At 36.6% G+C, this 17129-nt stretch overlaps 1 protein-coding gene across 2 annotated transcripts in view; it reads right to left on the bottom strand.

The window, feature by feature from the left end:
- Positions 1–17129, bottom strand: part of REV3L (REV3 like, DNA directed polymerase zeta catalytic subunit) — a 110307-nt gene that overhangs the window by 45729 nt on the left and 47449 nt on the right. Inside the window, exons 6-12 of one of the 2 annotated variants that reach the window (XM_030945171.1) lie at positions 9702–9796; positions 9024–9128; positions 7972–8056; positions 7738–7886; positions 7319–7447; positions 4580–4817; positions 1378–1511 (exon numbers count right to left, since the gene is read on the bottom strand). In XM_030945171.1, coding sequence (XP_030801031.1) covers positions 1378–1511; positions 4580–4817; positions 7319–7447; positions 7738–7886; positions 7972–8056; positions 9024–9128; positions 9702–9796 — 935 coding nt within the window. Of the gene's footprint in view, positions 1–1374; positions 1512–4579; positions 4818–7318; positions 7448–7737; positions 7887–7971; positions 8057–9023; positions 9129–9701; positions 9797–17129 lie in introns of both variants that reach the window. The other variant, XM_030945170.1, reaches the window with a different exon arrangement.

Below are 17129 nucleotides of genomic sequence, written 5' to 3'. Positions count from 1 at the left end.
CTGAGAAAAATAAAAGGAAGTCCCAGTCTGTTTCTAGTAACATTTTCTAATGCACACAGAATTGCTGAGCTGTGAAACACAGCTGGGAGACACTGCCTATTATTCTTTGAAGAAAGGAGTCCACAGAAAGAAGGAGGATGATTAACTGAAAACTCAGAAAATGGGAGTTTGGTGGTGTCAACAAACGCCTGGAAAATACCTGGCTATTCAGATACAAAAACTGCAAAAATACTTGCCAGTCAATCAGATTATATGGACACAGATTCATGTGTGGATAGGCATTTTCTAATTCAGACAACCTGGACTGAGATCTGTTTTGAATTTACTCTATCTCATATTATAAGAAATCAGTGTAAAAGTTGACAGAAATACGCCTTCTAAGCTGACGTGATATTTCACATACTTAAAATATGCTTAAATTTAAACAATTACTTAAGAAACAGTCTCTTTAGCCAGCAGCATCTCTTACTACAACAAATTAGAAAGTATGGCAAATAAGGAAATCACAATTGCATATCTGACAAAAGCATACCATATTAGCAATACATCAAATCATGTATTAATCCTACCATTATACCTATAAAAACAAAGGAAAAAGCAAACTATGTTTTAAACACTAAGCACGAAAGAATAGCTGTAGTTATCTATAATCTATCTAGTAAGATCATACAGTTCACTTTCTCAACTGAACATTATAATGTGACTTGCAGATGTTCTAATGAAACAAATAATATTATTTATTTCCCTAACTTCAAAATATGCACTCTGTTGACTAATGTTATTTGATCAAAGATATTGATCATGTTATAAAGATGGCAAAAGATCTCTACAGATTAATTTATTTTTTTTTTACAGATTTTGAAAGGCAGTTCCTTCTGCAGTGGCTTTGCCACTCATAGTTTTAACTCACGCAATCCCAAATGAGAATATGCAATCTGCAGAATGAAACACAGGCCCAAACAAAAGCTCACTATAGTTTAGCATGTGTGGCAAATACTTGTAAAGAATCATCTAAATCTACACAGTAATACATTCATTATTTACAATAATCTTAGGAGGATAAATGATCCCACAGAATCATTACTTTTAATATAATATTTGGTTTTTTTTTCCAAAGAACTAATTAAACTATGTCCTTTTTTGGATTATAGATAGAATATGAAAATCAGATTCTGGTAATTCATAGAGGGCACTGAGTTTAAAATACAGTTGTTTTTCAAGGAAGATGTTAAGGGCCTGCTTCTGCAATCTGTTGAGAACTTTTCCTTCCAATTGAAACACGGACTGAAAATGGTCAGCACTTTTGAGAACTAGCAATTTGATGTGAAAATGAACTATGACTCAACTTCCAAAGCTGATTCTCTATTTACTTACCACCATTTTCATCTGCAGTTCCATCTAACTGAGGTATTGAGAGATTAGTTAGGATATTGTTACCACTCCACTCCATTTCTTCCTCCGAAGACGAATCCTCTTCTGTTGAACTTCGATGCATATTTTTGCCAGCTGACCTGGAGGAAAGTGAAGGAACTAATTGATGCATAATACCTCTATTAAGAAACACCACGGGCCACAGGGAACATGAAACTCAATGGGGTGTGGTGCTATGTGGTTGCATAATTTGGGGGAGCAAAAGGAAACAAACAAACATTTTGTCACATTTCTCACTGAGAAAGTAAAAATATTATTCAATGTTACTATTTTAAGAGGCAACAGCAGTAGCCAAACATTTTAAACAGCAGGATTCACTAACTTAAGAAGATGCAGAGAAGGCATTTCGATGTTTAATTTTAGTTCAATTTTACTGCAATTTAATTTCATTGCTTCAAAGTGCTTGAAATTTGAAGACTAAACCAACTATGCAAAATTACTTCAGTTCAGCTGTTAGTGAACAGATGTCTACTTTTTTGTGGTGTTTTTTTTTTGTTAAGAAGTCTTACTGTATTATAACAATTCTCTCTCTTGGCAGGCTTAACTAAATCATGACCAAGAAAACTATGCTTCATTCCACCTCTCACTGAATGTTCTGAAGCAGCAGTTGTTAATACTTAAGCTGCTTTTACTAAGTTAACTGTTCTACGCTGCCATGTTTACAGTCATAAATTCACTGGGAAAAAAATAAGCAAAGCTTAGCTTCTCTGGATTTTTTGTGTTTGCTTTATATGGGCATAGGGAAAGGAAAAATATCACAGAATATCACAGAAAACCACAAAGAACAAATCCTCCAGTATATTATAACTACAACCACTTAGGAAATTGATTTCTTTTTTAAAATAAAGTGTGAGATAGACAAAATTCTTACCAGAAATAAGCTATTTTGTGACTACACAAAAGAAATACAGATACATATTAAAGAACTGAAGTTTGGGATTTTAAAATTTGTTTGTTGTTTGTTTAAGTTTGTGTAATACCTTAAAAGATATAAATACAAATTTTTTTAATTTATAGGAAAGAAAATCCACAATAACCTAAATAGAGTTTACTTCTGCAGAATGTTTTGATGACTGGAGTTAGACCAGCATGAATTATATTTATGGTACCACTCCAGACATCTGAATGTCAGCACAGAGCTAATTTAGATCAGGACAGATTTGTTAGTTCAGAAACAACAGGCTCAAATGTAAGCACATCATTTCCACTCACATCTGGAAGCGTGACTTGGAGAATCAAGTAACAAGCACAGCTAGGTACAGTCTCCATGATCTAAGTGAGCTTAGTTGTCCCTCTTCTATGTTCCCAAAACGTGGAAAAGCGCAGCACAAAGCAATCAGCTTGATATGCAAATTAATATCAAACTGGGGATGTTTCTTCCAACCTGAATTATGCTGTAATCCCAGGTAAATCTTTGTCAACTTTAGCAAACCGAATCAGCCTGGAGATGACTTCTGCAGGTGACTTGGATTTTTCGTCATTCAAGCCTATCAGTTTGGATTCCAGGAAAATTTATGTAACACACATGATATCACCACACATGAACTAGTCCAGGTCTTGGTGGGCTTTTTTTCTCCAATTCAATACAAATCAAACCCAAGCCATTGAATTCATTCAATAGGTTGTGGTTACTCCTCATTGGCTCAATAGATTTTCTGAGATAATGTAAGATTGGTAAACACTCACTAACAGAAAAGCCTTAGTATGGATATGCAAGGATGCATTAGGAAGCCACACAGATGGAATGAGCCTGAGCAGAGTAAAGTCAGATCCATCATCAGACTCAAACTGGTTCTTCACACATAAGCAGAATCATGCAGGGGGCAAAGATACCCATGGCTTGTGTCTGAAATCAGTCCAAATTCTGTAGAGATCTCAGTGAAACAGAACTTGTAATTCCCTCTGAACACAAGCTCACTCCCTGCGGAAGCACACGGGATGCACATTTTCCCTAGTGTTTTCTGTCTGGGATTAAGGTGTAGGCATATGTGAGCAAGATATCAGTGAGACAGCTCATCAAGTCTCTTGAGTTTTTAAATAGGATTCTTTTCTGCATGAAAGCAGTTAATTGCTTCAGAATCCTACCTGATTCCTGAAGCTGTACAGTCGAGCCCATACAGAGCTGTGCCTGAGCTAATGAATTCTGCAAGATACAGATTTTCACAGTAACTACGACTAAACTGAAGTTTGATGTGAAGTGTTTTGGATGGAAATTTCAACTTTTTAGACTACTGGAGGGAATAAAACCTAGAAAATCACAGGTCAGATAGGAAAACTAGCTTAAGAGAGCAATTATCTCTAGAACTAGGAGACTAATGAACTAACTAACTTCTGGTTCTGTTACAACTTTAATGCACCTTATGGAAATAAAAGCAGCATTTCTATACCTCTCTGGTTCTCTTAAACATAGTATGATTACAATTTCTGATGTAGAAAAAAACCCGCAAATATAAAAATGTTATGTCAGTGAAGTTCCTCACACTTCAAACAGAATTATAAATATCAGAAGCTGTGCTGAAAGCAGGGGTCAGGAGAAACTGGATATAGCTGCTTTCAATGCCTGTCAGTGCAGACTGTACAAAAGGTCATTACAACCTGAGAAGGTGTTCCAAGAAACTTCGCCTTAAATATATTGAAGTTGCTGACCTTTAGCAGTCAAGCAGAGTGAGCAACATTCACGTTTTGATTTAAGCTTTGAACATGGAAACAAATGGATGTTCTTCCTCAGGTTGCTCGGTTAGTCTTCATATGAATACTTCTTAAATATGGACTTCAGTAAAAGATGTACAAGATACACCTTAACATTTGTATCATATCCACGGTGTGACCTTACAAGCAAGTTACCACTAAAGGTTTTCTTGTATTTGGCATTGTAGAGCAAAAGCCTACTTAATTCTTCCTCAAAGAGCAAACTAGAAGCTTATGTTTGGCCAAACTTAAACAGTTAATCTATATTTCCAGATAACACTGATGAGTCACATCACCATCTAAACAACGTGCATTCCATCCCAAGATCTGCACAGATTTTTCCATGTTGTTAACAGAGACCTCTCTCCATCTCATTGGGCCCATAGCATACTTGAAAATAAGGTGGGAGGAAGGAAAGATCTGGCAGAAAAAAAACAAATTAAGAAAAGAAAATATATACCTCCTTTTTTGCCCAGGCTCTTCCACGCTACTGTCCCACCTCTGGGACATTAGCAAGCTAAGTTCCATTTCTTCTTTCTCACATTGTGGCTCATTTTCTTCATCATCACTGTTCTGAGAATTTTGCCAGCTTCCAAGAGAACGATGGTGAGAGAGTGTTTTTTGATGTCCCATCTGATATCCATCATTCTCCAGTCCAGCCAACAGATCAATCATGGCCTCATCAGCACTACTGCCCACTGCAGAAAAAGCCCATACAAGTAGAATCTATATTTTGTTCTACTTGTAAATGACTAGTTACAGTCTACCAGTAAAAAACAAACCCAACCAAACCAAAGAAAAAAGCCCCATACCATTTAAAAATCTACTAGTTTTTTACTATCTAAGGCAAGGCATGCTACAGAAACAAAGCTCTTTTCATATCTTATTCTTTCAAATTTTATTATTTATCTTTTCTAGCTCTGTATCTAAAACTTTGAGAACTTTCTTTTTTCTGCCCTCCTCTTCTGATTGTACCAGATTCAGTGGACTCACTTCTCTCACTCCACTCTCCTATTACCTCCTCATATTCAGTAAAGCTTCACTCTCCCCTTTCATTTCAGCTTGAGTGCCAGCTTCTGAAGCATCACTGCCTTCTCTTGCTCAAGAGCTGCATTAGCTTTGAGCACTTTTTTCTGTATCACTTGAGGACTTTCAGTCACTGCATCTTGTGAAAAGGGATGATGATTTTGACCAACTATTCCTCCTTCCGTTCTTAAATATAATGCTCAACTTTGGCTCCCTTTTCACGTCACTTTAAGCTGTTCTATTCCAAGGTTTCTCAAAACACTGAAAGTTTACCTGACATCACTCCTCTCTAAAATTTTATATTTCTTTTATTTGACCCAAGCTTACAGTAATTTCTGCACTTCCCTTCTCTTTTGTTTTTTTTTTTCATAAAAATCCTTCCAAGTCACAATTTTTTCTCACTCTCTTCCTACTTACCTATCATCTGACCTCATAATCAATTTATGACCTCAAGTCTACCAGGCATCTTTGTTACTTCTCTCTCCTTCTCTAGTTTAAGAACTACAATCTCTAATTTCTTTCCTTGGGAAGCATCATATGATTAAAATGATCTTGAGAATTATATAAAATAGACCTCAACATTGGTGAGAAAAGCATTTTCTTATTTTGCAAAGGCTTCACAAGATACCATGCAACCCTTTACAACAGAAACCACCCCCTTTTCCAGAGTTTTTGAATTAACCCACTTTCAATTATACTTTCTGTTCTTGGCTCCTTTGCCCTTTGTGAGGCTCATCATTAAACTCCAACCTCTATTTCATGTTAATATGAACCTTGGGGTGTAATTCACACACAATAGCAGAAGTCATGTGGTTCACAGTCCCTGTGGCACTACAACTCTACTACAGGAAACGTGAACACTGGAGCAGGCTATGAGGGAGCGTAAGAGATAAATATGCAGCATGTTACTCATAGTCACACAAGACATCAGCAATCAGCATGACAAGAAGGGAGGAGAGAAAGAAAGAGGAAAAAAAAGTAATATAATCTCAATTTGATTACCTAGTCAATGGAAAAAAAAAGACCATTTCAGCACTTCAACTTGGTTGAGCAATTCAAATGTACATATTATATTTATTACCCCCTATATATTATTTTAGCCACTTTTTATCCTCTCAGGTCTGCTCATGTTTGCCAGCTCCCACAGAATTTCTAATAGTTCTTTCAATAAATCCAAATCTTTGCCTTTGAAACTTCTATAATCAAAATCTTGCCTATTCTCTGCAAAATAAAACTACACTCTAAATCTAACTTCATTTACTCCTCCTTTCTTAGCAAGAACAGATTTCAAGGTTGTATATTGTATTACCCACAGACATCTACTGTTGCCCAAGCACATACTCATACGCTATAGGTATCAAAAGCAATGGAGGCTACTACAGGTTTTAAATACTCCTCCCTGCTCTACACTATGTGGTTCACATTAACATTATACACTATGTTTACCAAAGAACATACATAGAGATATATCATGAATTATGTGTTTTTCATCTCCTTTAGAGTATTTGAACTATTTCTAGGTCATAGTTTTTCATACAAGGTCCTTTCTTGGTTATTTTAGGGTTGTTTCCCCCTTGTGCCTCACAATTTTACTGTCATGGTTTTTTCTCCTCCTCTTAAATATTTTGCTTCTTGTTTCTTTGCCTTCAACCATTCTTTGTATCTAAAAATTCTGGGAAATGCTCTGCTGCGACTTGCCTCTCATTATCAACCTACTTATTGCCCAGTACCTCCAGACAGCTGAGCTTCTGAAGACAGATCACATGCATGTTTTCTACCTTAACTGTATGAAAGATGCAGTCAGTAACTGCAAGAGTATCATGGACAGTCAAAATCATCATCATTCTGATAGTTTTAGCCTTATAGCCCTAGGAGCACAAGGAAGAGCAATACCCACAAGAGACTGCATTGAGCTGACCTGGCAAGAGGACAGGGCTTACTGAACCAGTCAAACACAGCAGCCTTTACAAATACAGTCCTGGTGACACTTCTTAGAAAACATAGGGTGTGTTTTGGTGGTGGTAGGGTATGTGTCTGTGTGTGTGAAGTCTCAACCTGTCTGAAAAACTCCTTGAGATACATTACTTTCTTTCATGATGGGGAGCCTAAGGGAACACAAAGACTGTGGAACAATAAAATAGTCTGGAAGAAAAGACATTCCAGTCATACTCACTAAAAACAGTAGTCTGATTCAGTCTTTGAGACAAAGGCTGAAAGCACTGACTATTCTCCACAATGTTTAGAATTGCTTCTTCATTAATAAGTGCTTCCTCTTCTTTATCAGTATGCATCCTATTGGAGTCTTTAAAAGAACAAAAGAGAAGAGAAAGTATAAAACTTCTGAGTCAAGAGACATCAATACATTATGAAAGCAAGCCACTTCAGAATGTATTTTACTATCCAAGTATATTTCCATTATTTGCTGTAGCAATTTTAGAAAGGCTTACACTAAAAATAACAAAAACCAAAACTACTCTTTGGTTTTTCGTAAGTAATAATCACAACTTCCTTGGCTTACTTCTGTTAATAGTATGAACAGACAAACTATGACACAGATTTATGCCTAAACAATTAGGATATTAAAAAACTCACCTTTGCTCATCTGTTTATCGTCATGCACTTCTACCGTATTAGCTGGTGTACATGGAAAGGCTTCAGGAGAAAGTACCTCAGAATGTAGTGTTAGCTCAGCAGAGAACTCCTCTGACCCATTACTGTAGTCCAATGATCCTGACAACGTTCTAGTTAATTGAAAAGCAAGTTTTAAATGCATATTTAAGGTTTGCATAGAATACTATATTTTATGACAAATGGCTAAACACTTACACAGAGAAGTCATTTTGCTTGAGAATTTCTTTAAGTCTCTTCTGAAAAAATTTTTCACTCTCTGTTGCTGGCACAAATCCACGGTCTTTAAAATTTGAAAAATATTTGTTATTCAGTTTTACTTTGACCTCTCAACACAGAGAGAGCTAAAATTACTGATTTTATTAGAAAAAGGATCAAAGTTGAAGTGCCTGATAATTTTCAGTGCCAAATTCGAGGGCTGACTTTCCAAGTGTATTAAAAAACTTTAAAATACTTCACATACTCCCAACTGATGTCATTTGCAACTGTAAGTATCAACAGCATTTACAAACCATGATGCAATTACCCCAAGGTGAGCATCCAAGAAAAATCAGTGAACATTTTTGAGAAGTCTGGCTTTTGCAGCCTCAATAACATCACACAGAAACACAGGAAAAAAGTCAACCAGAAAGTAGTCTGCCTTAGCCAGGAACCTGCCTCTTTCCTTCTTCCAATCCTCTGTCTTATTTGCCAAATATCATTCATATTTTAAAAGAAATATGTCCTAGGTTCTGTGGAGAATAGCCTGCTCACTATGCAATTACGTTGCAGAGCATAATCTTCCCCATGTAATGAATTTTACATAAAAACAGGGACATAAAGACAGGGATTTGTCTATCCTATTAGAATTTTAATCTAATATCACCTTAGCTATAATTCTGCAGAAATTCAATGGGACTGCCCTTGTGCATAAACTACAATGGAAAGCTTCAAGATAAAAGAGATTTAGTTTTGTGGGTATTTAAATGTTTTCCATCACAAAGCACACAATCTTAACTACCATTATCATTCATTCTGTCTAGAATGTTTTGCAGACAGCTGAATCATGATGCTGTTTTAGGCAGGGTTACATCATCTTGCTTGCAAAATTGAAAAACACATACTGGACCATAAGCAACCCTGGAAGTAAAAAAACCAGTACATCTAAAAATCCCTCAAACATGATACACCAATTTAAATTCTGTCCTCTTGCTTGCTTCTCATTCAAAACTTTGGATTAACAGCTGCTCAATTGTTTGAGTTTTTTTTACCTTGTGACTCAGGTGGCTTAATTTGAGAAGATTCACATTTCTGCCTCCGTCGCTGCTTTTCATCCTCCCATATAGCTTGCAAACCAGGATTCCTGCCAATCTGGGCTGAAATATGCAATTATACATGAAGGGAAATCTGCCAAAATGACAAAGCATTCTTTCCCCAAATTGGATTCTGACACTTTTCCTCATCTCTTTGTCATTCTAGCCTGTTATTTTTTAATTGCCATTCCGGCCTTACTCTAAGATTTGGTATTATGTAAAAGTTAAGGTGTAACTTCATTTGCTTTCTAGATCTCCTACTTTTAATCTAGATCTTCGGCTTTTTCTTGTCTTCCTACCAAGTAGTGTATATATGGGTGTATGTACATACATAGGCATACATGCACACATGATGCTGGTATTTCCATTAGTATTTTTCCTATAGGTCTGAAACCTTCTATTATGCATTTTAAAAAAACTCTTTATATTGCTCTGATAAGACACTATTTTTATAACCTCTTTTCTTTCAGAATTAACTATTTTTTAAAAAACTTTATAAATTTGAAGATCAACAATTCACTAACACTGAAATATGGATTGTGATTTAACTAAGATGAGCTTTAAAAGTAGAGCGAACTATGACAACATGGTTTCTGTTCTAAAACCATTTTTCATGGAAAGTTATTAACAATTCACCTTCAATATCCAGTTGATTCAAAATGTCAGCAGCTACTGCATCCACCTCCAATTCACAGGTACTTTGTGGCTCAACACCTTTCAACATTAAAGAGCTGTGACAACATAAATACCACAGATTAATTTTATCAATACACTGAGTTTGAAACATGCATCATCATTGTTTTTTAACTGGACTAATATTGAAAATTATTTTGAGGAAACAGGAGTGACTAACTGAATGCAGAATTATCAGTTCCCATCCTCACCTGTAAGTCCTTAAACTAATGATCATATTCAAATCTAATTAGATAGAATTTAACTTAAGATTTAACCTTCAACTTAAAAGGTTTAGCTTTTTCTTTTGTGAAGAGAAGAGAAGGTAGAGGTAGATAACTCCAACTACTAAAGCAATTACAATAATGTTCTTCTCCTCAAGCACAAGATGAAATGTTCTATATAACTCAGCCAATAGGACCAGGTGCGTAGGCAGGATCATGCACCCAGAAAACACAGCAGCAAGAAATTTTCTCTTATTTACAGTTCAGAACAATGAAGAGCAGTTTAACATTTACAACTAGTTTTTCTGGAGTTTTTTCTTTATTTAGCCTGGTGAATAACAAAGGGAGTATTAACAACCCTACCACATGCTGAATTAAGGATAGCTGGTTTGATGAAGACTTGAAATACTAGAAACAGATTCCAGATTGCTGTACCATTATCTGATCACCTTCCTGCTGTGCCTTTTCAGATCTGCAAATGTCAGTGACCTTCCACCTGCTGCTGTCAGTGAACAAATTTTAAGGAGGAAGGTAACAAACAGAAACCAGCTCGTAAAAGTCTGTTTACCCTTTAAAATCATTCAGGGCAACACTGAAAATCCACTCCAAGCTCTTCAACTTTCTAGTAGGGCTTATAGCAACAGGACAAGAGGTAATGGTTTTAAACCAAAATTTAGACTAGACATAAGGAAGATTTTGTGTTATGATGACAGTGATGAAATGCTGGAACAGGCTGTCAAAACAGGTGGGAGAAGTCCCATCTCTGGAAACATTCAATGTCAGGTTACAGGGCTCTAAGAAACCTAATGTAGTTGAAGCTCTTCCTGTTCACAGCAGGAGGGCTGGACTAGATGACATTTAAAGGTCTCCTTGAACCCAAACTATGCACACTTTTAAAGACAATCCACTGCCATTACATCCCTCCATTCCCAGTCATGCCACCAGCTAGGAAACAAGCCCACAATATGCTCAAAATACATACTTCTCATGTCACACACTTTGGGTGTTCACTCATCAAAGGATTCAAACAGAGCTCTGCCTGCACAGTGGGCAACAGGAACTGGAGGCAAGCTGAAACTTGTATTTTGATCCCACAGTAACAAATGACTGCAAAAGCACTGGGAAATAAGACTGAGGGAAGAGGCTGCAAGAATTCTTAGCTCCTTTTACAAAACCAAAACACTTCTGGGAACAAGCAAAAAGGACTATGATACCGAGTGGTCAGAGACATCAGAAATGTGGTAAAGACTTCCCTTGACTTGTCTGGAGGATACAAAATCAAAGATGTGAGCTTCCCACTTTCACTGATTTCCTCTTTTAAAAGACAATAAAAAACCCCAAAAACTAACAGGGGTTGGAAAGAAAGATGAGGAACCTTTCTGTCAAAAAACTACAGTATTTCAATTTACATGGCATATTATTCAAATTAAAAACACTGAGATAATAACAGGCCTTTTCTGAAACAAATCTAGGATTTATCATTATAGTAGTCATTAATACTTCCATGATGAAGGCAGGGTTGGCAGTCAAAACTGCAGACTCTAAAAAGAGTTATGTGGAAGCTGATAAAAACACCTGACACACAGTAAATTCTTCATTAGACTTGAGGGAATGTCTTCCCAATACCACTGGTTCATTAGCTTGGCATTTAACATCCTTGTCAAGGCGAGCTTCTAGACACTTGCACTAGTTGAAGTCATGGCAGTAGCACTACAAGCTTCTGTAACATTCAGGTAAGCCACAAAGGCCAAGTCGTTTGTTCCTACTTCAGGAAAACCCTTGAAGGGCGTATGAAAGCAAAGCAGCTTTAACTAGCTCTTCTAACATTTTAATTTATGTTGATTAAAACAAGACCATGAGGTGGTGAGGGGGGAGTACAAACTGTCCTGAAGTACAGTTATTTAACATGGTTACATGCTGCTTTGGGAACTGGTTCAAATGAGTATTGGCAACAGCTTGGTCAGGTGTTAGGTTTGGTGCTTTTGCTCGTCTAAAACAAATGTGTGCAACATATTGGGAAAATACACAAGGTAACAATATTTCCCATTCTCCCTGAACAACACACGTTTCCTCAGCACCTACAGTGCTGTTTTAGCAGGTGAGAAGACAGCACAAAGAAGTCAGAACATGTCTAGTCTCCTCACAGTGGTAGTTGATTGAAAATATGAACTATTTCATGTCATTAGCAGTCGTAATGCCTTGGAATATATTCAGAAGTGGCCTGTTCAATACAAATTTCTTTATACAACAGACTAATCACCTGCCTCACATCCCACACATCAGTTTTGCAAAGAAAAGTAGCAGTTTAGGTAATGCCAAAATCATGATTTGAGAATATCTGTATTAGAACAAGGTTGGAAGAGATGAATTAGCAAGTCCCAAGCAAAGCTTTTCACAGCATCTATGTTTCATTTTTTAAGAAGGCATGTAAAGATACCTGTTCACCAAGAAAGAACTTGCAATACAGGTATATGAAAGACAGGCTTGAGTGAGGTAGTGTAGAAGGAACCCAGCTGCAGGAGAACAGAAATTTACTCTGTGAAGAAGCAAGATAAATCAGGGTTGCACAACAATGAGTTGCCATGGCTAGGCTACTTGGGATACCCACACTAATTAATTTTAAATTGCCTTTTACACCTACACACTAGGTGAAAAACTGCAATACAAATCCATTTTACTTTTGTATAAAAAGCTCCAAATACATTATTTGGAGAACAGGGAAAATGGTCCTTATTTTTGAAGAATGTAATATCCAAATGAAGAATGTAACTCTATCCACTGACACAAAAACTATAGTTCAGGGTGAAACTTGTGCTCAAAGAAATTACCAAGGTTTGGTTTCTCAGATGTTGAGACAATGAATTAAGGCTACAGTCAACACTTTTTAAAAAATGTGCTCACTACATGCAAAGATCAAAGCCCTTAAAAACCTTTAAGAATAATCAACAAGGTCAGTATCTTAATTCCCCAATGTTAATGACAGCCTAAGGAAACAAGTTCTGTAATGACCCCATCCGAGGTATTTGTAATGTTAAACTGAGAACAAGAGACAAAAACTAACTTCATGGAGTATCTGGAAGGTGTTACTGAACTGTGCTGATAAGGACTCTAAAATTTCACGTAATAATTTTCCATGCTCTGCTCATGGCAGAAAACAAGTCCTTGTTTTCAGGATGTTCAAGTGACTTATATAATGTGCATATTATATTAAAAATCAAACAGCTAAATAAAAACATGCACAGGCTGACAAGCGAGAAAAGCAATTATGACAGTCACAAGCTTAGCAAAAATCTGCAACATTACATATCTGCTAGACTGTGCAGAAGTGTTATTTGTCAGATCTCTCCACTTCCATATAAACTAGTGTCTAATAGCAAATCTAAGATTTAAAAAAAGAAAGTGTTTCTCAAAAGCATTCTACCAATCATTCTGCTTTTAACACATTATGTCCAAGTGGTAGACTTGACTGGCAGATACTCTAAGTCTGATGTTTACCAGAAAGTTTTCTCAATGGAACTCATAGAAGTGTTTCATCATTTATTATCAGTTGCCTGAATGGGATAACAAAATGTGTCTCATATCCAGAACTCCTGATGTCAAAAACTGTTGGATAGCAGTACCAGGTTCAGGTGACTGCTGCCCATTTTAGGGAAGGCTTTATAGGTTTCAGTGCAATAACACTGGCAAGTATTATACCTAAAAGCCTTACAGGGATTCGCAGGCACTAGAAATTTTGAACATTTGTCTACTTGATAACAGAATCATTCTAGAATTACATTTTAAAAAAATGTCTCTGACTTAATACAGTGCACTTATCATAGCAGCGAATCAATAATTTGGAGATTTGCCAGGAGCAAGACAGGACATGGCTGGGTTGAGTGCTGTTCTTGGTAAGTGGCTGAGTAGCAAGGTGCTTTCTAGCATGAAAGAGGAAGTTCAGTCACCAAGAAAATTTGACATAGTTCTCAAATGTTTTTTGAAATAAGGCACCATCACTAGCATTTACTCAGCAAAATGTTGCTGATGTTACACATGTGACTTTTATATTTTGCATATTACCTTCCAGGTATCCAGAATTGTATTTCAGCCAAGTGATATACTGTGTTCCAAAGTCAACAAATGCCCAATCACTGACCCTCCTTGCTTAAACAAGAGAACTTGCTAACTGCCACTTACAGCAAGGACTTGGCAGATACATGTTGGACTATCCCTAAAATGTATTCTTAATGTACACAAAGGATAATGAGTCCAAACAGACATCCCAGTCACTAAAAATACAAGACAGGCCTAGAAATTTTGTGGTCTCAAACAACATTTGACTGTCTTTTCCCTTCTTGCTTTTTCTTGACAGAACAAGTAATAACTTGAGCATACAGCTGAAAGGTAGGGAAAGACTTATGTGATCTTCATATCTGATATAAAGGACAGGGAAAGAAATTTAGAAGTTCAGTGACATTTAGAAGAAACTCCAAATATTACTGAAAATAGCAGTCAAGTGGTAAACTTACAGTAAGTAAAATGATTTTGCTAAACAATTCACAAAAGGGTTACATGTCTCAACTTGAAGTGGATGGAACTTGAAGAGGACTGGATAATAAAGAGGGGACTGTGCAGATATTGCATATGAAACTAAAAATGAATACAGCTGTTGATATGCAAGTAAGTATGTTGGGAATACAGAACATATTTTGTTAAGAAAAAAGAAATAAAGGAAGAAAGGTAGCTTTACAGCTGTTGAGTAATGCTAGTAATGCTGTAGCCTGCAAAAATAGAAACAGCTGAGTCACAATCATTTCAGGAAACAATTAAAGGGGTTTCCTTGGATAGGTATCTCATACTATCTGGGTCAGATTTACCCTCAGTAAAGCTGATCATGACAATTATAGATCCATTAAGCCAACCTAGAAGCAAATTTTCAGAATTCGAAAGGAAATGAAGCAGGAAGGCAATATGAAAGTGGCACTGCAGGATGGGTTTGATTACAAGAAAGAACACTGTTTTAACTTGATGACTCCCATAAATAATCCAGGAGAAATTTTAACAGGCAAATAATTTTGTGTAGATATAGAACTGAATAAAATCAAGACTGGAAAAGTTTAGATTTGTTGCTTTGCTATGGCATGCATGACCTACAGCATGGGGAAGACAGTCATGCTAGAACACCCTTAATAACAAAAATAATTTTCTAGACAAAAGAACGTTTAACACAGTATCAAATGTAAACAGTTTCAGTAGCAGGAATCATAAATGAGTTCCTAATTTATTAAAGCATTTTAAGAGCTAACTAAATGTGAAATTCCTCTTGGTTATATAAAATGGACAGAGCATTGATACAAAATGTGTAGAACTGAGTATAGACCAGTTTCTGTGACTGAGCTTACTTCACATCTCATTAATACAGCAGTGTAGTAATGAAATATCCTGATAAGGCAAGCCAGTAGACATGCTGGATACATAACCAGATCATAGTATCAGAAAACAAAAGCAGGATAACTGAAAAGTAGAATAATAGAAACAGGATGAGAAGAGAAACATCTTGTACTAATAAATCCTAAAATGTTCACAAGCCAAATTGGCATGATAAATGAAACTGTAAAATGCATCGGGAACTACCATTATCACTGCACACGGTGTACAGAGAATTTGTGTGGTATATTAGGTAGTATTCAGGCTTTACATTCAAGAAATAAATTCCTGCTGGTAGAAATACAGCAAATGAATACCAGGGAAATGGACAGTCTTGGGATTTTCCCCATTATTGTTAATGTCCCACTTCTGGAACACGTGTGAGTGCTGGAGAAGGACTGGCATGAGTGAGGTGCAGCACCCATGGCTGTACACATGGAAGTGTGGAAGGAGGAGGAAAGAAGACTTGTGGTTACAGCCATGAGGAGCCATCCTTGGCTCCTGCTCTGCTGAGCTCATCCCTCTCTGGTGTTGACAGCCAGGAAGTACTACTTTGCTTTCTGTTTATCAGCCTTCCCCAGATCTATGTAAAGTAACATCAGATAATCCTGGTCTAACTTATGATCCAACCTTTAATGTTTACGTAAGTTGGCTTGCAGACCCAAGCAAAAAAAAAAAAAAATTGAAGTGGACTGTGAATGAAATATGCAGTCAAAAAGAAGAAACAGCCCAAGAACAACTGCACATAAAGTGACCAGTTGTTGTCAGATGAATGTTGTTGCAAAATCCCCTTGAAGTAGTAAAAAAATCAGAAAACCAGATGTAATCAACACAAGCTCATGTTTTTGCATGCTAGAAAAACCTAAAGTATGGTCTAATGCACACATTTTCTACTGGGGAGGCAAAAACTCCCAGTAGCTAACACTAGCAGGAAGTGTGGCATATTGAGCCCAACAAGCTCTTCAGAGAAGAATGACAGGATCCACCCAAAGACTGAGAAGATTACGAGATGACAGAAGGGCATGCCAATCATTAGCAAATAGCTTAAAGAATAAACTTGCTGTATATAAACTGTATAAATCAGTAGCTTCCGATACTGTGAGTTTCTCTCCTCTCTCCAACTCTGGCCACAAAATCCCCAAAATTCCAAAAATATTTCATTTTCTTATAGAAGTAAAATGATTACAGATTACAAACTGTAGAGTAGGAAATGCCTAAGAAAAATGAAAAGCATGGGAGACAGAGATGAAAATTCTAAGCTGGTTTCTTATGTAGTTGCCATTTGAAATGGGCAAACTGAAATTCTCTGGTAACACACTATTCATAGAATCATAGAGTCATTGAGGTTGGAGAAGTCCTCTAAGATCATCAAGCCCAATTACTAATCTAACAGTGCTAAACCATGTCCCCCACGCACCATATCCACATTTTTTTTGAACAGTTTCCAGGAGATTCCACCACTTCCTGGGCAGTCTATTCCAATACCTGACCAGCCTTTCAGTGACATAATTAATATTCAATCTATACCTCCTCTGGCACTTCTATTGTTTATTATTTTAATTATTGTGAATTACTATAAATAATTTTATTTATTGTTTATTATTGTTATTATTTATTACTCCCCTTTCATCAGGCCATTTTATTTTGTCCTCCCACTTGTTACCTGGGAGAAAAGATTGACCCTCACCTGGCTGAAACCTCCTTTCAGGGAGTCATAGAGAGCAATAAAGTCAGTCCTGAGCCTCCTTTTCTCCAGGCTAAA

The sequence above is a fragment of the Camarhynchus parvulus genome, chromosome 3 (assembly GCF_901933205.1).
Source record: "Camarhynchus parvulus chromosome 3, STF_HiC, whole genome shotgun sequence".
In the NCBI taxonomy this organism is placed as follows: Eukaryota; Metazoa; Chordata; class Aves; order Passeriformes; family Thraupidae; genus Camarhynchus; species Camarhynchus parvulus.
Note: the sequence above shows the minus strand (reverse complement) of the source record. Positions and strands in the feature narration are given on the sequence as shown.